This window comes from Cricetulus griseus, chromosome 2 (genome assembly GCF_003668045.3).
Source record: "Cricetulus griseus strain 17A/GY chromosome 2, alternate assembly CriGri-PICRH-1.0, whole genome shotgun sequence".
In the NCBI taxonomy this organism is placed as follows: Eukaryota; Metazoa; Chordata; class Mammalia; order Rodentia; family Cricetidae; genus Cricetulus; species Cricetulus griseus.
The window spans coordinates 14633856-14658279 of record NC_048595.1 but is presented as its reverse complement, the minus strand read 5'-3'; the positions used below and the strand labels follow the sequence as shown (position 1 = coordinate 14658279).

Below are 24424 nucleotides of genomic sequence, written 5' to 3'. Positions count from 1 at the left end.
TCTCTCTCTCTCTCTCTGTGTGAATGTGTGCGTGTGTGAATGTGTGTGTGAATGTGTGTGTGTGTGTGTGTGTGTGTGTGTGTGCATGTCTATTCATGTGTGTGCAGATGCATGCAGAGACGTCCATCTTGTTTTGTGAGAAGGGTCTTCATTGGCTGTCTAACAAGCCTCAGGGCTCTCAACTCCACCTCTTCAGCACAGCTACTTTGCTGGCATTTTAATTCGGGTTCTCGAGATAAAACTCAAGTTCTCACACTTGCTTGGCAAGCACCTCTACCTACTGAGACGTCTCCCTTGACTCTCAATACAATCTAATTTTTCAAGGAGGAGGTCGGTGGTATGCACCAATAAATGTTTCAGAATCACCATGTTTTAACATGCAGTCGGAAAGCCCTTGGAATAACAGGAACAATTGTTTTAAAATACATACAGTGGTGTGGGGGTGGATATTGTATAATAAATATAACTAAAGCTATATTAGGTTTTTGTGTATAGATGGGAAAATAACTCAAGTGTGAAAAACAAGTAGAACATAGCTTGGGTTGTGGCGTTTGTGTGATCAAGGCTGAACTTGTTTTCTAGAATTTAGAGTTGTTTTATTCTGATGTTTGAAAAAATATCGATAGCAAATTCTTAGTGACTGAGATATGGTGGTTTCTGAACAGCTTTCTGTATTTCACTAAAAATATTTTCTCCTACAGAATCCCTTTCCAAAGGCCACAAGTTCTGTAAAATGTGTGGATGGTTGAACTATTTTAAAAAATTCCTTTCTGAACCTCCCAGTTGATGCTTTTCCAACTGTTTTTTTTTTTAATTGGAGTATTTTTGGCTATTGCAACAGTTTTAATTGTCAACTTGACACAATCTAGAGTCAAATGGCAAGGGACTCTCTAGGTTAGGTTGGTCTATGAGAGAGTGACTGCCTTGATTGTGTTCATTGAGATGAGAAGTGCTGCCCACTGTGGGTGCCACCATTCCCTAGGAAGAGGATCCTGAACTGAATACGAATGGAGAAAGCATGATGAACACATGTGCATTAACCCATTGCTCTCTGCCCTTGACTATGAATGTGCTGTGACTAGCTGTTTCAAGTTCTTGTCGCCCGCCCTAACTTCCCCACAGTGATGGAGTGTAGCCTGTAGCTGAACCAAATAAACCCTTTCCCCCTAAGTTGCTTTTATTAGGGTATTTAATCATGGCAACAGGAAAATAAACCTGACAGCTATTGCAGAGTGATGATTTGTTCTTCACTGTTTAAATTGGAGTATTAAAATGAAAAAACTCATAAAAGTTAACTTATAATCTTACTGCTATAAAATAACTACTTTGTATATTTCCATCTCAATGCTTACCTTAGATAAATATTTTTACATAATTGTAATGGTAAAGTGCTTGTGGTCTTTCAGAATCCTTTTTGTTGTGGTGGTTGTGGTTAAAGATCTGCTAAGATTGTATCAGGGACCCTTCAAAATTCTGTTCATTAAGCTAAGGTGGCCAGGTGGTGGCCGTGCACCCTTTTAATCCCAGCACTTGGGAGGCAGAAGCAGATGGATCTCTGTGAGTTCGAGGCCAGCCTGATCTACAGAGTGAGTTCCATAACAGGCTCTAAAGCTACAGAGAAACTCTGTCTTGAAAAACAAAAACAAACAAACAAAAGAGCTAAGGTGGTACTGAGTTCTGACATTTCCTAATATGACCTGCTTCACTCTCAGAAACAGGGAAAACCTACAGGTTCTGGCTGGCCCAACTGGGCTGGGAGGCAGGCACACCTGTGATTCAGTGATTCTCTGCTAATTGCTCCTTCTGCACTCCTCTGGGGACCTCTGTTTAACATTTCCAACTGTCTGTCCCTCACAGCTCCTTGTTTGCTGTCTGTAAGGTGGGGATGCAGGGTGGGGGGTGGGAGTGGGGCAGTGTCTCTCCGCCTTCCTATCCCGGGCCTTCGCTGAGCACAGCTGAAACAGCTCAGTGAGGGAGTTCCCCAATAAACTGTGTCAGAGGCCCAGTTGAGGCCCTGGGTTCCATGCCCACCATGGCTGGGAGAGATAGAGGAGGCAGGGAGGGAGGGAGGGAGAAAGAAGGATTCATCTCCTTGAAAACAAGTAAGAGATTTAAAAGGGGGCTGGAGACATGGCTCAGTAGTTAAGAGCCCCTTGCTGCTTTTGCAGCAGACTAGAGGTCATTTCTCAGTACCAACAGTGAGCAGCTCACAGTCACCTCTAACTCCAGCTCTGGGGGATCTGAAGGCAATTCCAGTCTTGTCAGGATATGGACTAGAGCACAGATGAGGAAAAGAGATGGTCACAGGTGACCTGCACTGCCAGCCCGCTGAGGACATGTAGCAGAGACTCTGCAGCAGAGTCACTTCAGAACCTTTGGTTCTTCGAGGCTGCTGTCTTGTGAAGAGCCAGCCCAGCCTGGACCAGAATCCTTGGTGCTCTTGTTTTGGTGACAAGGTACACTTGCTGGTAAGGTTGTGACATTTGGCTCCGGGTTTAACTAAGACACACCTTTTGAAAACCAAATTGCTTTGTGACGGTTTCCCGTTCTAGCCTGATTCTGCCTGCAGAACCCAGTAGCACCACCTTGACCCTGTCCTGGGATTATCGGCAGCCTGGTACCACCTCCTCTTCAGGAATGCTGCCTGCACTGCTCTGAGCCCTGGACTGCTGCTGTTAGAGGCACAGTGCCATCTAGTGGATAGGAAAGAATCCTCTCCATGTTCTGACATTTGTGGGGGTTTGTTGTCATTGTTTGTTTTTAATTAGCAAGGAATGGGTGTTGAAACAGACTGAATGGTTCATCATCATTAGAACTCCAGGAACACCTAGAGACAGAAATGGGTTTCTTGAATTCCACAAAGCTAGTCAATGTCTGCACTGACTTACAAGAACTGGCTTGAGCCTTGGCTCACTGTTCTTGGGACCCTGCCACAGAAAACAGGTGAAAATATTTCTGTCTCTGGTTGAGTGGCAGTTCTACCTTCTGCTGGTGGATGTGTGCTGGGTCACTGGAGATGAGGCTCCGATCCTCCACTACTGTATAGAATAACTTGGCGTGGGTTGGAGAGATGGCTCAATGGTTAAGAGTACTGGCTGCTCTTCCAGAGGACCTGGGTTCAGTTCTACATGGGAGCTCACAACTGTCTGTAACTCCAGCTCCAGGGGATTCCACCTCCTCACACAGACATGCATGTAGACAAAACACAAACGGATGCAGGGTCTGGGCAAGTTCAGTTGTCTGTGTACTTCTGCCAACGCCACTTGGCCTGAGACTCAGCCATAAGAGGGACACATGAGGAGCTAGAGGGGAACCAAATGCCACAGCGGGGCTCCTTGTGCCTGAGGGCAAGAGTCCAGCATTGCCCACCCCCTCTCCAGCCTACAAGTTACTGCCAGCCTCCGGTCTCCCATTGAGAATCTCCTGCTGCAGTGGAATCCTGGTTCCCAAGTGCACAGATGTTGAGGACCCCAGCAAGGGGTAGAGACAGCACCCTTTCTTTCTGCTCCCTGGGTATCTGCATAGCCTTGGGGCTTTTCAGCGGATCTCAAGCTGTAAGGCGTGTCCACTGAGCAGTGCATCACCCCGGGGGGGGGGGGGGAGGGGAGCTGATGCTGGGTTTCATTCTTCCGAAGGGAATTTCCAAAACGTTGATTGAAACACACAGCCGTGCTTTGGGATAGCATAACCTGCTGCCCAGGTTCTTTGCCTCCTGAAGACAGCAAGATGTCTTCCTTGTTTGTATTCCCCTTCAGTGGATGGGCTTTCCCAGGACTTCTAGACCAACATCCCAGCAAGAAGGATGGATGAATCCATCTTGCCTGAAGCTGATGCCTCACAGAGTCTGCAGGTCAGAATGTGAGTGAGTGAGTACAAAGGGTTCTGGAGTCATTCCACATCTTTAACTTTTCCTTCTTCCCTCCCTCCCTCTCTCCCTCCCTTCTTTCCTCCCTTCTTTCCTTTCTCCCTCCCTCCTCCTTTCCCTCCTCCCTTGTTCCAATATAATTTGAGTTTGGGGAACTTTTCATGCTCTTTGATTTTTTTTTCTTTTTCTATCTCAAAGAATCTGAGTCTGAGACCTTGGCTGTCCTGAACTGGCCAAGACTAGACAAAATTTTTCATGCCTAGAACCCTGGCTGAGTCGCTGTGTAGCATCTCATGGCCTGCCTTGCCCTAAGTAGAACATTCTCTATGTTCTCCAGATAGCAGAACTGCTGCCCCGTGACCCCACAAGTGACAGCCTTCCCTAGCTGGGCTCTGACCCACCTACTTCTACACCTACCATGTGCCGTCTTCCAGCCCAACAAACATGCCAACCCTGGCAAAGCAGTTATAAAGAGTGTATTCACACTGCAGATCATACTTTTCCATGGGAACACTGTTACAATGGGATGTGTGTTCAACCAGAAGCCAGATGCTAAATGCGTCACAGCCCTCTCCAGAACCCTAGAACCATCCCGCTATACCCCAACTCCACTTAAGGGGAAGGGGAGTCTAAACAGGGCATCATTTCTTGAGTTATTTATGGAGATCTTGCCCACTCTGGAGGAACTCTGGAGGAAGCCATCAGTGGCCCGTGTGCAATGAGTCAAGCGGCCACTGGCAGGGGGCTCAGAAGTCTGAGCTAACCATCCGGTTACTGCTCCCTCTCTGATCCATCTGCCCAGCTGGAGAATGAGAGAGTGGGCCTTGGTCACAGGGAAGGACTCCCAGCTGCCGAGCGCTTACTCTAGACTCTGGCTTCTTGGCCCAGAGCAGAGAACCCCTGTGTCTTCTTTAGTGAAAACTTGAAGCTAGCAAGCATCCTTTTCTTCCCTCACCATTCTTTCCTACTTGGATTGCTGTTGGGCCTTGAGGAAGAAGAAAGAGATTCTCCATCAAGCCGGCATGCCTCCCCTCCCCTCTAATTCCCCTTGTTGGCCACCCTTCTCAGTTTCTCAGTGTTTGCAACAGTTCTTTCAGAACAAACGACTCTCTTTCTTCAGATGGTTTTACAGAGGCAGCACCTCCTTGGGGTCCTGATGAGGTCCTTGAGGGTCATTTGTTCCCCTGAGCATGCTCAAGGAAGCAGTGGCAGATCACAGGGAGGGTTTCGGCACAGTTGGTGCAACAGAACCACTGGAAACCAATTAACAGGCTGAAAAACCAGAGAAAGGATGCTGGCCGGAGAGCAGGCGCCCCGTGGTAGACAATTACCAGTGTGGGCAGGGATGGCAATGTAGGTCAGCTCTCAGCCAGGAAATAGTTTTACAAGTGCAAAATGTGACTCCCTTCTGGAAGCAAAATCTGGGGAAAGGTTTTCTTTCTATATTTGGGCTCTTGACCACCACCAGGTCACTCTGCCACCCCCTCTTGTTTTCCGAGGCATCTGGTCTTGGCCTCTTCTGTTGCTCCAAAAGAAAACCGCTCAGGGCCCTTCTAACTATGACCTTCTGGTTGGTGGCAATGAGAGAAGGCCAGTTCCTGCTTTAGGGGCTTGAGCTGGGTTCTGGGGAGGATGTTGGTAGTACACTCTCACATTTTGAGGACATTTTGATTTTTTTTTGGCAAAAGTATACAACATCCTTTTCAAAAATATCTGAATGGGTTCTTTTATTTTTAAAAGATGTTTTTATTAATTATGGGGGTAGGGAGGGTTGCATGTGAGTGCAGTACCTACAGAGGGCAGACGATGGTTCTAGATGCCCCTGGAGCTGGAGTTACAGATGGTTGTAAGCTGCCCAATATAGTGCTGGGAACTGAACTGCAATCCTCTGGAAGAACAGCTAGCTCTCTGAAGTGCCAAGCCCTCTCTCTAGCCTGTCTGACTTGTTTTTGACAGCCCATCTGTCACCATCTATAGGACATGTGAAGACTGTCACCATCTATAGGACATGTGAAGACTCTTTCCCATTTTAGACAAGTATCTCAGACCATGGAATTAAGATACACTTCTAGGCTACAGGACTATCCTGGCAGGGTGTTGGTTGAGAAGAATCAGGAGACCTTGAAGTTCAGATCTGATGGTTATGAAATGCAACCCCACACGCCCCTTAATGCTCATGTTGAGGGCTCAGGTCAGTAAGAATCATGGTGGCCGTGAGACTCCATTTGGCACAGGACAGACTCCTATGGGATTCCTCTCTTATTCTTGTTGCTTCTTGGAACAGTTTGAGGAGGTGGGCAGGGCAGGGGTTGCTCTTTGATTTGAGTATAGGAAAGCTGAGGCCAAGAAGGGCTAAGAGTTTGCACTTTCCTAGTTTGTACATACCAGAAAAGGATGAAATGAGAGGGCTTCTGGCATCGGGGTTGGAAGTCCTTGCCTATGCCACCGTGGGCCTCCATTGCTTCCTCTCAGCGCCTTGGCCAGACAGGGCAGGTATTCTCATGAGAAGGTGTTTATTCTGGAGCTTGATGTTAACTTCAGGGATCCCAGTGCCCTATCAGGTAGACACATTTGTCCTTCTGGGTGCCACCTTCCCTGAGGGACTGGAGCCATAGAACCATGGCATGTACTTTTCTGTGTAGTTCTCATCTAACTGCCCACGGCCCTCCACGAGAGCCTTCTCAAGGCCTCTGCTCTCTGGTCTCCACTTGGGTGCCCAGACCAGAAACAGTTTTTATTGTCGGCACACTTTGGCATGTTGGCTGAACCTCCAGGTTGTTAGACCCAGCACACAGCCCTAACAGCCATGAAACTTTCGGCTGGACTTTTTGTAAAGAAACTGAGATCTGTTATCTTCATCCTCTATCCACAAGAAACACCTGCTTCTGGCTAATCAAAAAGCGTTTCCTAAAACAGTCCATAAGGATGTCTGCAGGTGTGGCTTTCGGGGTCCTTCTGGTCTGGACTGACTTTGAGGCTGATGTGCCTTCCTAAGTGAATAACAGAGAGCCCAGCTCTGACTCATGTTTTTATCATTTGAACTAGCCGTAGCAACCCCTCAACAACCCCCCCCCCCAAATACTGTTCTATCTATGTTCATCAAGAAACAGCTTCCAAGGCATTTGCTGAGCCTCATTACAGAAGGGTAAATGCTAGGTAGGGGTGAAGGGATTCATTGTGTGTCTGTGGGAGTCTAATGGTTTGTGTGACTAATGAGCACACTGTAAAAGCCACAGACCACCTCATTAAATATGAGAGCCATTTCCCAGGCTAGGCTGAAATGAAAACCTTCCAAGAAAGGCAGGCCACCTCATCAGTTAATGAGGAACTTAAAAACAACAACAACAACAACAAACTACCTGGCTTTTTGATGGGCATTGGTGGGATGAGAGAGGTGACGGGGAAAGGGCCTTGTACAAAATGTACTCTGGGATTGAAGAGCAGCTGGTGAGTGATGTCAGAGCCCCAGTAGTTCTTGGCTATTTTTCCATTCCCTGCAAGGCCCTCAGTCCTGACATGTTTTTGTTATTCTTCTAGAACGGTTAGAAGCTCACAGCCAGGATCTGGGCTCAGGGATTCATTGTTGTGTGTGCTACAACATCATTGCTGGTGTTGTATGGTTGTTTCCTTCAGGCTGGATATGACCATACCTGCTTTAGTGAGGGAGGCTGTGGTCACCCAAACAAGAGCTTCATGCGATTGAGGCCTGTTGGTGCTCTCTCATGGAAGCTGTGATGTGCTGACACCCCCTCACAGAAGTGTTGATGCTCTGACAGACATTCCCTCATGGAAGTAATAAGGCTTTGGCAGATATTTTCCTCACAGAGGTGGTGAGGCTCTGACAGACATTCCATCATGGAAGTGGTGAAGCTCTGATAGACATTTCCTTCATGGGAGTGATAATGCTCTGCCAGACATTCCCTCGTGGAAGTGGTGATGCTCTGACCGATTTTTCCCTCATGGTAGTGGTGAAATTCTGACAGACATTTCCCTCACAGACATAGTGAGTGAGGCTCTGACACACATTTCCTCATGGAGGTGGTGATGCTCTGACAGACATTCCCTCATGGAAGTGATGAGGCCCTGACAGACATTTCCCTCACAGACATAGTGAGTGAGGCTCTGACACACATTTCCTCATGGAGGTGGTGATGCTCTGACAGACATTCCCTCATGGAAGTGATGAGGCCCTGACAGACATTTCCCTCACAGACATAGTGAGTGAGGCTCTGACAGACATTCCCTCACAGAAGTGGTAAGGCTCTGACAGACATTCCCTCACAGAAGTGGAGAGGCTCTGATAGACATTCCCTCATGGAAGTGGTGAGACTCTGACAGCTATTCCCTCATGGAAGTGGTGAGGCTCTGACAGCCATTCCCTCATAGAAGTGGTAAAGCTTAGATACTCAGCGATGTTCTCCTTCCTTCAGCAGACCCTCCCCGAGCTCCTCCCCTTACTGGAGTCATATAAAAGAAAACCGATCTTAGGTAGTATAGCTGCCTGTAAGTTGCTTGGTGCAGTTTTTCCTGAGTCATCCATGCTTTGGGTGGGTCTCTTAAGTAATGCAGCTGAGAGTAAGCTTCCTAAAGGGATTCCTAGTGCTTTAGCTGCTTCAAGTCACTCGTGCTTCTGAAAATAATTTCAGTAGCCTATTTGGTTCACCAAGCTGGATTTGAACAGAATCTTTCTTTGGTTGTTGGTGTCCTTTCTATCTGGGGTAAATACATGTTTCTTAACACCTCCCACCCCCCCCAAATGTTATGCAACATCCCTCCAAATCTGTCTCCCTGTCAGGTCTGTCTCATCCTCACTGACCCTCCATGGAGCTCTGGGAGATGCCTTTCTCAGACCAGCTTCTAGTATGGTCTCTGATGAGTCATCGGTCTTCAAAACCCATGCTGGCTCCCCTCTCGTACAGGTTCAAATCCACGTCCCTTAATGTGGCATTCAGGGTCCTGTGACATCACTCCTACCTCTCCAGGAAGGACATGCTCCTGCTACTGAGAGCTCATTGGTCCCTAGCAGGGCAGGCCAGACCTCTCCTGCCTCAAGCTCATCTCATACTCCTCCCTGCCTTTTAGGTCCTTTCTCAGCCTTCATCGCCAGGATTCAACCTAGGACAGCCTATTGTGTGGAAACCTGTTACAGCATCTTTCCACACCCGAGCAAGCTCTCTTTCTCCTGGAGAGGCCCCCATAACCTAGCTGGGGCCCAATACAGAACAAATGTGTAGTGCCAGCTGGGTGTGACTCATATGTGATCATATCCTTCCAGGCTTTGTTGGTTTTAAGACAGGGTCTCACTATGTAGACCAGGCTGGCCTCAAACTCACAGAGATCCACCTACCTTTTCCTCCCGAGTGCTGGGATTAAAGGCATGCACCACTGTACCTGGTTTAACACATTTTTAAAGGTCACACTTGATGGGTGAAAATGAAGGTTGGAGTTGTTTTATTTTATTTTATTTCTTTTTCTATTTGCCTATGGTCTGAAAAATAAAAATCCAGCCTGGTAAGTGAATAGGAGGGCTAGAGGGTCTCTTTCCCCTCTCATATATCCTCTCTGTGACTGCATCACACCCAGCCCTGAGGGGATCCAGAGACTGTCACCTTTAAGCTTTTGTCTCTGCCTCCATCTTCACAGGCTGGCTGGTGAAAGCTGCCCTAACCCTGTCAATCAGGAGCTAACCCCTGTTCCCAGGGCCACCAGAGGCAGGTGCCACTGAGACCCATAGCTTGGCCACCTTGGCGGCAGAAAACATGTCTTGGGATTTGTCCTACACTGTCTGTTCCAGCCCATCCTCCAAGACTCGGTGTGAACACTCACACCAGAAATCGTCCTTGACATGAAAATTGCATAATTGATGATTGGGAGGTGGTAAACACCATTAAATTGTCTCATTATTTTTGTAATAACCAAATGGACACACATTAGGACTTGGAATTGAAGTGTCCGCTGAGCTCTTTAGCAGGGCTCCCAGCTCAAGGTGGGAGCCAGGGATTTCTGAGCCACCTGCAGGATCTTTCTCACACAGATTGGTGACTGACACGGCTGACGCTCTGGTCGTGGTTGCAAAATGCCTTCCTGCCCTTCGACACCTCAGGAATCCTGGGCCACTGATCAGCACTTGGCACTAGGCACTGGGTGTACACCCCAGTTCTCTGCTACTGGCCATGTGACCTTGGCCAAGTCACTCTTCACCTCTGAATCTCCATTTCCTCTTCTATAAAATGAGAATGTTTGCCTTCAGGGAATGCCCTGGAAATGAAAGAAGATTCTCTTTACAGAATTCCTGTTAGAAGTTCAACCTTGTCAATTTTATTCATCCAGGCCCTTCATCAGTCCAGCTAGGGATCTTCCAAAGGAGCCATTCCCAAACCTGGCTAGTAGGTCTGTGAATATCTTGTCACAATGCAGGGTCAGGGCAGTAGCCTTGAGCCAAACAGCCTCCCTCTCTCCTCTTTCCACTGCCTGTCCAAAGCTTGAGCCACAGACACTACATGGCAAGGGGGTCAATGGTTGTACTTCCTGTCTGAAGGCCAGTGCCTGTTTGCAGAGGTGGAGCTCTTGCAGCACCATGGCCCACTGTTTAACACACTCTACTATGCACAGAGCATCCAGGAAGAACGCCAGGTGGCACTTTAGAGTGACTGGTCCCTAGGAAGGAGGGACCACGCAGGGTACCAAAAGCAGAGCGATGACAGGGCTATGCTGTCGTGGACAAGTCCTTGATGGCTCACCAAGCCCAGGAGTGCCCCTTATGCCACGATTACCTTTCAACACGCCTTAAGCACAGGTCTGTTTTATTTTTAAAAAATGGGACTAAAAGTTGCAGAGTTGTTGAGCAGTCAATGACCATAGTGCTCAGTAGGTATCCCTGGCTTGCTGTAGCTCCTCCACTTAGCCCCCCCACCCCATTCCTGGGAGGTAGCACCCTCATTTTAAACACTAAGAGTCAAAAGGGTGAAGCAACTTGTTTCAGAAGGCTCAGGCACTAGATAGGGAACCTGGGACAGAAGCTTGGGCACCTGGGTCCAGGGGATTGCACGTCCCAACCTCATACCACACAAGAGCAAGGCTGGCGAATGACTGTGGCTCAGGCTGTCCTCCTGAGGTCCAGGTCCAGTCTATAGCACTAACTCAAAAGAAGGAATTTCCGGGAGCTCCGGGCTCTCACCTTCTCGGAAGCAGTGCACCTTTTAGGTTACTGTTTCCCGGTATAAAAAATACCAGTGTTGGCTTGGAGAGGTAGCTCAGATGGTTAGACGCTTGCTGTGCAAGTTTGAGGACCTGAGATTGGATCCCCAGAACCCATGTAAAGCTGGATGCAGGGGTGTGTGTGTGTGTGTGTGTGTGTGTGTGTGTGTGTGTGTGTGTGTGTGTGTGCGTGCGTGTGTGTGTGATCCTGGCCCTCCACAACGAGATGGAATAGGAGAATCCGTGGAAGATCTCAGGTCAATGACCAGGGCATACCTAGGGGTGAACAACGAGAGAACTTGTGTCAAAAAAGGTGGAAGCCAAGGTTTGACACCCAAGGCTGTCCCCCGACCTCCCCATGTGCACTGCAGCATGCATGTGCCTGTGTTCAGATGCACGTGCTCATACACATACACACAGAGATAAGAAAAAACCCACAATGCATTTGGGTACACTTGAGTCCCTGGAGCCTACATGTGTAAGATCACTTAAAGTGATAATAATAAAAAAAAAAAACACAATCCAAGTTGGGTGCTGGAGAGATTGCTCAGCGTTTAAGAGCACTGGCTGCTCTTCCAGAGGACCCACACTGTCTGACACCTTCACACAGACACACATGCAGGCAAAACACCAAGGCATATAAAATAAAAATAAATAATTAAAAAATCCAAGTCAAGGTTCGTGGGCTGGCAATGAGGCACTAGCTGGAAGAAGTAAAGAGGTGGGGGATGGGCGGAGGACGAGACAAGCTGCTACAGGAATCAGACCACTGGGTGTGAATTTTCAACTAAACATTTCCTAAATCTGTGATCTCCTCCAGGCAGAGAAAATGTCATTTGACTTGCACAGGGACCTCTACGCCCACCCACTTGCACCCTTCCTCCCCCATCCTGACATGCCATAGTTTCGGGGGTAGGCAAAGCATTAAATGAGGGAAGACATGTTCTCCAAATGCCAGCAGTTCTTCTGAAGCCTGGTTAGGCTGGCTGTGAGCCTTGCTGGCACTCCAGGCCCCTGGTAACGAGTACAGATCCCTAGATCTCGGTAGGCTTTGTAGCTGGCTGTTTTGCAGAACTCTACCACAGTGGTGCAAGGTCAGAGCTGGGCATTGCAGAGTGAGGCCCATTCGTGCTTACAGCGTTGCAGCAACACTTGCCTTTAGCCAAATCTCCAATTACGGGCAATGAAGACTCAGCCCCAGGTGGGCTGTGGCATCATGGGATGGAAAGGGTTCCACAAGGTTGACAGACTGTCTTCATCCCAGCCACAAGGCTCTATTTCTCTTCTTGGGTAGATGCATGGACAGAGCCCCCAGAAGGACTCCACCATGTGCTCACTTGAGTCTGCTGGCTTAACACTCTAGCCCAGCCCTAGTCCCTGAACCCAGATCTCAGTGCTTTCATTCACAGATGTGGTCCTTGAAAGCGCCCAACCAGGGGCCATTGACTTCTTGTGTATTACTGACTGTCTCACCTGTGTGCTGGCTTCCTGTTCTTTTGCAATATGAAGTATCTAGAGGAAAGGAGCCTACCTGCCTGACTTCTTGCTCCAAAGGCAGTGTTATCTTTATTAGGGTAATGAGAGGCCTGCTCTGAAACACGCAGATGAGGATCATGGCAGATGGTCTGAGTTATGCGTGTGTGCCAGCTCTCCACAGGAAGCTCTGTGATTGCGCCAAGCTCTTTGGGGATGGCAGCATTGTGAGTCGCGTCACTGTGCACTGGCTGAAGGGCTTGGCTGACCTAAATAACCCATTAGCTTGATGCCTCTGATTCTGAGCTGGTTTTTCATCTAAAGTTCTGTGCTCTTTCAATGCTTTCATTTAGGGGAGTTGGGCACCAACCATGTGCAGAGACATGACAAGGCACCAGAAAGATGTAATAACATCATGTCACAAGCTGGCATTCAAGAGTCTCACAGCCTTTGGGAAGAGGCCAGCTGGGCATTGATTCTCAGACTTCACTGTTTCCCCGGCTGGTTTGCTCCATGTCCTCTAACCCTTGACTCCCATGTTATACTGCATACCCCCCTCAACCCCTATCCTGGAATCTGTGAGTCCACATACCCTTCAATGCATCCACTCATCCCACAGACACCACTGGGCACCTGCTATGTGCCCATCACTATTTGCTGCTGGACATGCATCAATAAGGAAAATAGACTGCTGGCATAATTCCTGATGGAGATGGAAGCTTCCGGTCCTCTCTATCATTCCCAGTAGGGAGGGTGGCCCTAGAGGACAGTGTGTCCATCTACATTTCTGGGCCAGTTCTTGGCTCATTAAGTGCGTGGGGAACAGGTGGAGAAGAAATGACAGCAATATAAGATGGTTGCTAAAATAAAAATTAGCATTTGTACATGTTTCTTACAGGTGTCAAAACATCCTCCATATAAATGACTTCATGTGATTCCTCACAAAGCTCCATGTGAGGAAGTCGCTTCTGTTTGAGAGCAGGAATGATGCTGAGGCCTGGGAAGATGTTGACCCACCCACATGGAGAGCACATGACTTTGGGGTTTTAATTCTACATACTTTTTGCACCACACGGGGGTGTTTTCTTTTTTAAAAAAAATTAAAGAATATTTTACACATATGAGCGTTTTGACTGCATTTGTATACAAGTGGACCATGTGCTGGCAGTGTCCATAGAAGCCACAGAAGATGTTAGATCCCCTGGAATTGGAGCTATGGATGCTTTTATCTGCTGTGTGGGTGACGGGGATCAAACCCAGATCTTGACAACAGGAACAGCATGCGTTTTTAACTGCTGATCTATCTTTCCAACCCCAGGAGTAGTTTTTCTTTTTAATTAAAAAAAATGGAAGAACCGGGGGAACCAGGAGAGAGAGAGAGCACCACAGGACACTGCAGCTGAGCCTGCTCAGTGACCTCCTCACACTGCAACGATACAGTATGCTGACAATAAACAAATAAGCAAAAACAGCTACAGAGAGAAAGGGTTTACTCTGACTTATGGTTGCAGAGAGATGCCATGCACCATGGCTGGGAAGGCAACAGGCAAGGAGGGCATGAACGTTGGCGGGAGCAGGAGGCTGGGTGGTCATCCGCATTCAGGAAGCAGAGTGTGAACTGGAGGTGGGGTTAGCCTGTAAAGCCTCACCACTCATCCCTGGTGACCAGCTTCTCCCACACGGTTCTTCCACGAGCTCCTCAAACCGTGCCAGCAGTGGGGTACCACCTCAAACGCATGAGTCTGTGAAGGACATTTCACAGTCAAATTGTAGCAGTGACCTCCTGACAGGAGAATGCCACAGACGGCCTGAGAGAGGAAGCCCTGGGTGGGTCTGCAGGCAGGTGATCGGTCTGACCTGGCGAGTAAGAGCCATAGATCATGAAATGGGCCTGAAATGGTCCAGATTGGCCCACGGTTTCTTGGTCTGACTCATCCCAACTTCCCTGGGCCTTCCCTCAGAGACTTAGTTAGGCATTTTTAGAAAGTCTCAGAACTTCCTCGGTGACTCCTTAGTGTAAGTGGAATTGAAAGATAAATACTCTCTGTAGAAAGGACTGACTTCCAGGTTCCCACATTGGCCTTTCCGTCAATCTGCTCCTCCCCTCTCCTCTGAAAGTTGTGGACTGGAAGGCATTACAAGACAATGGATTGGTAGCCTGGTTCTAGACTGAGTGTTGATGGCTTTGTCCTGCCCTCTGTGAAGGGGAGCATTTGGACTCCTTCTGGAGGCTGTCATGGATGCACAGGGATATTTTCTGCTACTCTGTGCTTAGTTGGTTTCTGACTCTCACCAAGTGAGATGGAGGACGCTCGACATGGGCGCCAATATCTCTTTCACATGGGTTTTCCCACTTGACTGGGAATTCCTCGAGAATAGAGACACTCTGATTCATCGTCATGTTCTGTGCCTGGTGTTGTGTGTACTTGTTCATTTTGTTGGCACAGTGAAAACATGACACGTGATTCATTAGAACCCAAGCCCAAAGCCCAGCTTTGTGGCACACACCTGTAATCCCAGTACTGGAGAGGCTGAGTTGGGAGTTTAGTAGAGGAGTTCAAGACCAACATAAGAAACATAATGAGTCCCTGTCTTAACACTTATTAATCAGTTAAACAAGATCCACTGCTCATATAGTTCATATCATATATATTTTGCAAAGTATAATATATTGCACAAATGTGAATAGAAAGAACACAGCAATTCCTTTCTCAACAACTACTTTCCTTATAGAATCTATTTTAGTTTTAATTTTTAAAAAAATTTTTTTTGGCAGGAAATTTCACTATGTAGCCCTGGGGTGTCTTGGAACTCACTATTTAGACCAGGCTGGCCTTGAACTCAGATCCACTTGCCTCTACCTCCCAAGTTCAGGGATAAAAGGCGTGCATCACCACACCCAGCAAGTTCTAATTTTATGTGTATGGGCGTTTTGCCTGCAGGTATGTATGTGGGTGAGTATATGAACAACCTGTGTGCAGTGCCCTTAGAGGGCAGAGGAGGATTTGGATTCCCTGGAACTAAATATGGACAGTTTGGAGCTGCCACATAGGTTCTAGGCACTGAACCCAGGTCCTCCATGAACAGCAAGTACCCTTTTTGAAAATTAAATTTAATTTATTTTTATGTGTGTGGTGCTTTGCCTGTATGTGTGTGTGCGCGCACCACATGCGTGCCTGGTTCTAGCAGGGGCCAGAAGATCTCCCGAAATCAGAGTTATAGACTGTTATGAGCCATCATGTAAGTTCAGGGAATCAAAGTCTCATCCTCTAGAATAGCAGCAAGTGGTCCTGACCATTAAGCCATCCCTCCAGCCCACAGAGCAGCAGTAAGTACTCTTAACTGCTAAACTGTCTCTTGGACCTTCTATTTTAGTTTTAAAAAGTGCATTGCAAAAGATGGCTCTGAAGGTAGAAGTGTTTGCGGCATAAATCTGACGACTTGGGCTCAATCCCGGAACCAACCCTGGAAAGAGAACCCACTCGCAAAAGTTGCCCCCTGGCCTCCATATGCTTATTATGGTGCGCGCGCGCGCGCGCACACACACACACACACACTCACTCTCTCACACGCAGACAATAATTTTAGAAGTATCTTGAAAGACACAAAATATTAATAATTGGTAGCAATCAATGCTATCCAAAATTAAGAAAATGTTTAGTTCCTATTTTCAACTTAAAAAATGATGGGAAATTATAAAAAGCAATAGCCTAAGCTCCTGTTTGCTTTGCTCTGTAGCCATTTAAAAAGCAAAGCAATGTCACTGGGCCTGGAGCCTGGGGTCTTTAATCCTATCCGCTCCCAGTCTGAGGCAGGAAGCTGGCAAGCTCAAAGCCCATTTGGGCCATAGGGCTACAGAGAAAAACCAAAATAAATCCCTTGACTGTCTTTCTGGATGTTTGTCCTAAAGAAATAATGTAAGAGATTTAAAACAAAAGCTGCATAAATGAAGACTTTTATCTTTGACTTCTGTGGTTAAAAACAAAACTGGGAGCATGCATAAAAAGGAGCACGTTCAGCCAGGCGGTGGTGACACACACACCTTTGATTCCAGCACTCGGCAGGTGGATCTCTGAGTTCGGGGCCAGCCTGGTCTACAGAATAAGTTCCAGGACAACCAAGAATACTCATAGAAACCCTATCTCAAAAAATGAAACCAACCAAACAACAGCAACAATAAAAGGAGATAGTTCAACGACGATAAGACATCAGCACACTGAGGTATTACTCAATCTTAAAATAATCATGAGCCTCTAGAATCTTGGAATGAGAACACGCAAGCTTTTGCTAGGAACACAGATGTTAAAAATATACATTTGTGTCTATGGCAAGAGAGGAATATGCAACATAAACCTAATCTTTAAGGATAAAAAATGCATGCTGTTATTTTAACAACAGCAATTTTTGACTAGAGATGCCGTGGATGGTTTTCTTTCCCTTGTCAATCTTCTTTATAGTTCCCAATGTTCGCATCATCAAAACAACTTACACTTTGTTTGAGGGGCAGGCTACAATTGACTCTATGAATGAGCCCCTGCCTCTTTTTTTGCCTGGGGAAATAATGTATAATAGAGATGATGCACACTATAGGTCAACATTGACCTCAATAATATTGTTGTAATAGAAGTATTACTTTTGTAAAAGGTAAACATGGTCTGGGGATGTGGGTGCTCACGTAGCATGTGCCGAGCCTTGGGTTTGATCCCCAGCACTTCATAAATAGGTGTGGTAGCTAATCCCTATAATCCTAGTATTTGGGAGGTTGAGATACAAGGATTCAGAAGTTCAAGGGCCTCCTCAGCTACATATCAAGTTCTGGGCTACTGAAAGTTACAAGATGTCCTGCAAAAAAAAGGGGACAGGGTGGAGGGAGGGAGAAAGGAAGGAAGGAAGGAAGGAAGGGAGGGAGGGAGGGAGGGAGGGAGGGAAGGAGGGAGGAAGGAAGGAAGGAAGGAAGGAAGAAAGAAAGAAAGAAAGAAAGAAAGAAAGAAAGAAAGAAAGAAAGAAAGAAAGATTGACCTGAGTCCCAGAAGCTGGCTACTTCCCTGAGTTGGGTAACCACCCATCTGGTCCTCATCTTGGATTCTCATCTTCTGTTCTTCCTTCTGCCATTCTACATCATGTATCATGGCTTTTGCTAACCTCCTATCTCTCCCTCTACCAAACATAACTTAAGGACAGAGATTGGGGCCTGTTCTGTTCCCTGATAGGTCTAATATTCTTGGCATTTGGGACCTAATATATATATTTGTTGACTTAACATGTTGTAGATTTGAATACAGTGGAGGTCTGCTGGGGACTCTGTCAAGAGGAAAAGAGCAAGCAGAGGCAGAGGCCCAGATGTAGGAAATCCCCTATTATCAGAGTCCAGATCCAGGGTCCGTGGAACATGGTACGTTTGAGACTGGTCAGAGTGGATATCATAGCATCCCGTGGTTGGATGTAGGCATGGGACGTGGGTAACAGTTCCCAGGCCTTACTGTCCTACTGGGAGGAGGGAGTTGCTGCCAATAGGGTTTCTCCTCAGATCATTCCTAACAGGGGGCTAGAGCTCAAACAGACCCAAGCTGTCTACTGTAGGTGCTAATGAGCCAGAGCAGACACATCTCCTGTCACAAGGGACAGATGTCAGAAAGGGGAGTTTTCAGCTGGTCACCAAAGAACCAAGACCCTCATTGTCAACAGGCAAGGCATTAAAGATATAAAATTGGGAGGCTCATTAAGTGGGTCACAAGACCTTCTCGAGGAGACATGTATTCCAAATCAGCTTCAGGATTTAGATAAATGAAACGAGGGCAACAAGGAAGGGAGGAATGAAGAGCCAGGGAGCCTGTACGATGTCTCCTTGGAACAGGTGTCTTCCGAAGCAACCTTGGTCAGAGATCACACCCATGAAGGGAGGTGGCAATTAGTGTTGTCAACTTGGACCCAAACTCTGGATGAGTCAGGGACCTTTGAGCGTGCATCTCTCTTCAACGAATGCAGTTAATAGCCTTATTTCTTTGCACACATTTCCTTCATAAACGTTTGTGTCTTCCCTTCATATGAACGCTGCTAATGCTCAGAGTGATCCCCTGTCTGCTGTGGGTTTGAGTGCTTTTGTGTTTGTCTTTACAAGAATTCCACACTGAAGATAGTGGTTGGGGTGACTCAAGGAAATCCCAACCTGTCAGTTATACTCCTTTTCCTTTCCAAAGTGAAGAGAATGTGTATCCTGAATCTAACCATCCCCCAGGAGCTAGGATACCTCTCCCCACTCTTGCCTACTTATTATCCACCACTAGGAGTCCATCTTTCATCTTTCATCTTCCACCCTAACCCCTCCAGTCTACTCAGCCAGCAGCCGAAGTGCCTCCCCAGCCAGCACAGGCTGAATTTCACCCACCAGTGTTTGCCACAATGGCTGCTCAGCACTTTAGGATAGAATTAACTGTCCAGAAATACCTTGAATGTCTGAACATACAGGAAGACAGAGGGATGTCAGAGTGGGCTGGGAAAGACATCCCTAATCAGGAAAGGAAGTGACACGTCACTAGAGTGGACACAAAGGAAAACAGCTGACTTTAAAAATACATATAAAAATAATGGGAACTACTGACTTGCATGTTGGTAGCTGACTCACCAAAAGCGTATTCTGCTTCCATTGCCTGGGCCTCTGCAGTGAGTCTCCCCACCATAGTGTGGCTTGTAGCTTGGTTCTTTCTCATGTAGTGATTAAGTAGGGCTCTAGGCTTAACTGTCACCACACCATTGCCATGTGGGGCTGTGGGTAAAGAGAACAGATAGCTCTGTTTGACAGAAGACTTCCAAGGTGACTTTGAACCAGAAGCCTGTCCAGGGAGTCCACTTAGAAGACAGAGAAATGAATCTCACCACATGAAAGACTCCTCCAAATGATACCCTAAACACCCAGAAACTGAGAGCTCTTTCATCCCTTCTTACAGCAAAGAGGTGAAAAAAAAAGTCAAGAGAAATTTCTTGTGTAGAGTGGTTTTGACATGGAGACCCACTTAAGATGGCAGTAAGACAGGAAAGCTTAGCTCCTCCATGTCTGCTTGCTCGAGACTAGGGTCTCCCCTCCTTTAGGCCACTCACTGGAAATGGCCCACAGTCTTGTTCCCAGGCTGTCTCTCTGACAGGATCACCCTGGCCCGATAGTTGGCCACATCCCCAGGTGCTGTTAGGGTAAGGGCTGTGTGAGAGCCACCTGCCATCTGTTAATGCAAATGCTTTTGGATTCTAGGTGATGAGTCATTTACTTCTCCTGCTGTTCTTGCTGCTGCCGAGACTAATGTACCTATGGGGCTTCAGTGGAAAATATGCTGGACTCACTTGTCATGAAGCTCTGTCCTCTGTGAAGCCCATGTCCATGATGGGAAATCAATTATCTCCGCCCTGGAGAAGGCGGAGATAATGTCTTTGGAAGTGGTGAGAGGAAGACACAGTGGGACAGAGTCTGGCCCCTCCCCCAATGCTGGGCCTGTCGCAGATCCAACTGAGCCACTGACTGACCTCAGTAGGGCTGTGTTCTCTTGTTAAAAGTCTCTTGGGGGGTTACTCATTCTGACCTCTAAGTTGTTCCACGAGAGACCCCTTGGCTGACTGTTGGTTAAACAAATGACTAAGATCTGTGACCACACAGCAGGCAAGGACGTCTTATCAAGGGCCACCAGGATGAACGTGCTGACCAGCAAGGCTCCTTAGACCAGGGTATCCCTGATGCCACAGGAGTCGTTAGAAGACAGGAGAGAGGGAGGGGACTCTTTCCAAGCTACATGCTAGGTTAGAAGCTGAGTCAGGTGTGATGGGGCTTCCATGGTGGGCATCTGAGTGTGTGTGTCCTGGTGGTGGTGGCAGGGACTTGGCTGCCATAGTGGGACAGTTGATTTCCTAGGAAGTCACCTGAAGATGAGATTCATAAGCCACTCTGCAATCCTGTCTGGCGGCCCAAGTCTTAGGATAAAACATAAGATGTGTTTCTCCACACAGTTGTTCACACAAATCAGCTTTTATTGTTTGTATGATTATCTTTTGTCCAAGAAGAGAAAAAGAGAGATTATTATGATGGCTCAAATTTAGCTTTAATCGTGTCTCCTAAGAGATCCTAAAATAAAAGATCCTATGCTTCATGCTCCCCCTTTCTCCCCACCACCCCCAAATCCTAAGCCAAATAGCAGCAACAAAACCCTATGCCCAGGAGTCTCTCAGTCTCTCATTCCATCAAGTCTTTTACATTTCTCACTGGGACATTCTAAAGCTTGGAATCCCTAAGCTGCAGGTGGGCGGGATCTTATTCTTACCATAGAGTAGGTGTGATTTTTATAGGCTCTTAGATCAGAGGCAGAATTGTGCACTTGGGGGGAAGTGAAATAACTGTACTGGGGGAGTCCAAGCACAAGCCAACGTTCCCTTCTGCCGTGGTCACTGAGTAAACAAGGTGACCAGCTGCATGGGCCTGCCCACTCAAAGCCAGTCCCATCAAAGGAGCCACTGACCTAGGCAGGATGGTAAATCTTGCAAATGTTTAGGAGTATCCTAGTCTAGAGTGATCTGTGCGGTGCTGGAGGTGGCTTGGGGAGGATGAGTCGGCCTGTTCAGAGTAATCACAGCTATCACTAGGGGGCAGTGTACCAGGAGCAATTCTCTAACCATTGGTGTTGTTCAGAGTAATCACAGCTATCACTAGGGGGCAGTGTACCAGGAGTAATTCTCTAAAGGCTGGTGTTGTCTGTGCAAGATGCCCCTGTCCAGAGGATGCTCCAGGAACACCTGAGCCCTGCCGTGTCTGTGTACTGAGGGTGCAAGGGCAGGTACCAGTACCCAGGGCCATGCAGTGACTGTGCTCTAAGGGGGACAAGGTGCCCAGAAGGTCTCTGTGTTCCTGACTCCAACTGGGGATTTGGCGGTAAAGGGATGCAGATGAGCTGTGGGTGTCTGGCTGAACCTGCAATACAAGAGAACTTTGGCAAATAATCTGTGTCCCCAAAGGAAAAAACAAAACAAAACAAAAAAAAACAAAAAAAAAACCAAGACTCTCCAGTGCTTGTGACAGACGCTCTGGTGAAGGGGGACAGGGCACTCCATGCCAGTCAGTCAGAGGCATAGTGTGGTCTAAACAGGAGCACAGAAAAGAGACCCCAGTGAGACACCTCTCTTCTCCTATTGAGGGCCTGACATCAGACTCCAGGATGCACTGATGTTGTACCAAAGCTCTTCCATGTTTGAAATGTGTGAGACACCGAGACTAGGGAATAAAAGAAATTACCTATGCCCGGGTAGGCCAAGGGGTTGTTAGCACAAACTTGTACAGACTTGTAGCTGTGTGCATCTTAAAAAAAACAACAGAAGACTGCACATTTTACTTCCATTTTGGAAGAATTCTGTAGTCAGGCACTACCAGAAGCACCAACCAAGTCAGTCCATTCAAAAATAGCCATGGCTAGTCCATGATGGAGGAGGCAATTTATTTGGGCTAGCTCTAGGATGTTTCAGAACTGTGTGTGTGTGTGTGTGCGTGTGCGTGTGCGTGTGCGTTTGTGTGTGTGTGTGTGTGTGTGTGTGTGTGTGTGTGTGTGTGTGTTGAGTGTTGGGGGGTTTATGACAGCAGAATATGGTTCTTCCATTTGCTGCCACCTCACACCAACAGGGATTCCCTAGGGATCTTTGCTCCTGCAGCTCAGGAGGGAGGCTGCTTCTAAATACAGGATCAACAGCCTGTTTCTTATGATATTGCAAAGAAAAACCAGTGTCAGTTCCATAATTCCTAAACCCTGGTTATTTACTAGACTAGAATCCTCTCTGGGAAATGTTTAATCTCATGTCATATACAGAGAAGCAAAGTGTTGGCTTCCAGAGAGACCCAGAATTCACTGCAAGGGCAGCAGGTGCTCCGGAAGGAACCAGCTCTGGGAGGAGCCACAGGTGAAGGGAGAAATCCTGGCTGCAGCCATGTCTAGGAACAGCCATAGAACTTCCCTATGGCTGCAGTGGTGAAATGTGGGGCTAGAGGGCCCGTGTGCAGATGTGTCCCTGCCTCCACAGACAAGCTATACAAGGCCTGAGGGTCTGAGCTCACTGGGTTCATGTGGCACTTAAAACCGGGCTGTGTGGGAGGCTTCAGCCCCTCCTACCCCCAAACATTCTCTTTGCTCAAAGACCTGGGGCCCCAGCCTGGTGCTGTGGGCTCAGGGCCACCCCTCCCCCTCTTCCTGGGAGATGCCCAGCACGGACTTATGGAGGATACCACACTCCTGCAGGGACATGGTGAGGTCAGAGAAACGTCTCCTGGGCACATCCATCGTTTCGATGCTGCAGTGTTGGTAGGTGGCTTTGTTTTTCTGCTCAGCCACCGCAAGGACAGTCTGTAGGTTGTCACTGGGTCTGAAGTAGCGCACAAACCTTTGGCCTGAGGGTGACCTGACAGCCAGCAGCAGCCTGGGCTCTTGGTCTGTTGGCTCCTCCATATTTGAGGCCCCGGAGGAACTCTGCCTTTTGGTTTGGATGATGAAATTCTTTTCCGAGGCACAGACTTGGGCTCTGGAATCTTCTTGGCTTGACTTTACAGTGGTGCGGGCCTCTTCCTGGTAAAGGGCTTGGACGCTACTCAGCTGCAGAGAACTGGCTTTTTTGGCCACCGTGTCCACAGCCCCATCCTCCAGGGTCCTCCTGCTGATAGAAGGGAGGACTGGGTACTTATTGAGAGATGAGGTGGCCCCCGTGGGCATCTGTGGCAGCACCTCCGGCACCTCGCCAGGGGCTCCCTGAGGTGGAGAGACGGGAGCACAGGCTCCTGATTTCTGGCTGCTTGGTGACCCAGAGGGACATGGTGGAGGTGAAGCAGACAGTACACTGGGAGAGCCATTGCCCATGCCTTGCGGTCTTTGCAGATTCGGCCGCTTCCGGCCCTTGGCAGACTTGGGCCTGATGACATGCATCCCGAGGGAGCTGGGCTGCCAGATGAATCTGTCGGCTAAGGTACTGACCACAGTGCTGCGTTCAGGTGGTGAGAGGTTCACAGGGGCTTCTGAGGCCATTGCTTCTCAGGACCCCTAAGGAATCAGGCAGAAACAGAGAAAGCCATGGGTTAAGCTCCTGAGACATTGGGATTCACTCTTCTGCCATTCCCTGCCCACTGGGAAAGTGAGCATCAATGGGCCGGAGTATGGGATCATTCTCTGGGTTTCTGACGTCTGAAGAGAGGGAGCAGCTGTGAGTCACTCATTCATTGCAGGTTCTTGGAACATGTCAGTGAACCAAAGTCCTTGGAATTTAAATTACTAAAGTGAGGAGAGAAACCCACAGTCTGTAGATAAGAAAAGTGATGAGAAAGTTGGCATGATGCAGAATGCCTGAGGCAGGCGGCTAATTCTCACTGCCGTGGAGAAGCGCCGGTGAGCAGGAAGACCACCCTGAGAAGGAACAAGCCATGTGGCAAGCCAGACTCGGGGTCAGACAACCTTTTCCCTAGATAGGCTTGCAATGACTGAGTTCTGTCTACAGTGCTAGCACAAGCCAGCACGGCAACACACTCAACAAGGTGCACTGTGTTCCGGTGACCGAGAAAAGTGTCTGGGGACAGAAGGGCCCTGGTGAACTCCCACAGCAGGCACAGTGTACTGAGTCTGCGCTGACTTTCAGGGTGGGAAGCTCCCCTAGGGAGTGGCCTATGCAGACTACAGATGCAGAAGCTGGAATGTTTGCTGTTTTGGGGGGGGGCGCTGCCTTTGCTTAAAGAGGGAAGATAACCCTGTTAGGACACTTGACAGGACAACCAGACTCAGCTCCACTCAACAGCAGGCCACTTCTCTCTACGAGGGACACTGTCTGTCCTGATGTCACTCAGTCACCCTCTGTTCTCCCGTCCTCCAGCTGCTGCCTGACTTCCTCGGC

At 48.0% G+C, this 24424-nt stretch overlaps 1 protein-coding gene across 1 annotated transcript; it reads right to left on the bottom strand.

The window, feature by feature from the left end:
• Positions 1 to 22719: 22719 nt before the first annotated feature.
• Ubxn10 (UBX domain protein 10) lies at positions 22720 to 23568 on the bottom strand. The gene has a single exon (XM_035438904.1). It carries the CDS (start codon positions 23566 to 23568, stop codon positions 22720 to 22722), a length of 849 nt encoding a protein of 282 aa, XP_035294795.1.
• Between the last annotated feature and the right edge of the window lie 856 nt (positions 23569 to 24424).

Coding starts and splice junctions, on each gene's coding strand:
- Ubxn10 (XM_035438904.1), bottom strand. CDS start 23,568: ATGGCCTCAGAAGCCCCTGTGAACCTCTCACCACCTGAACGCAGCACT.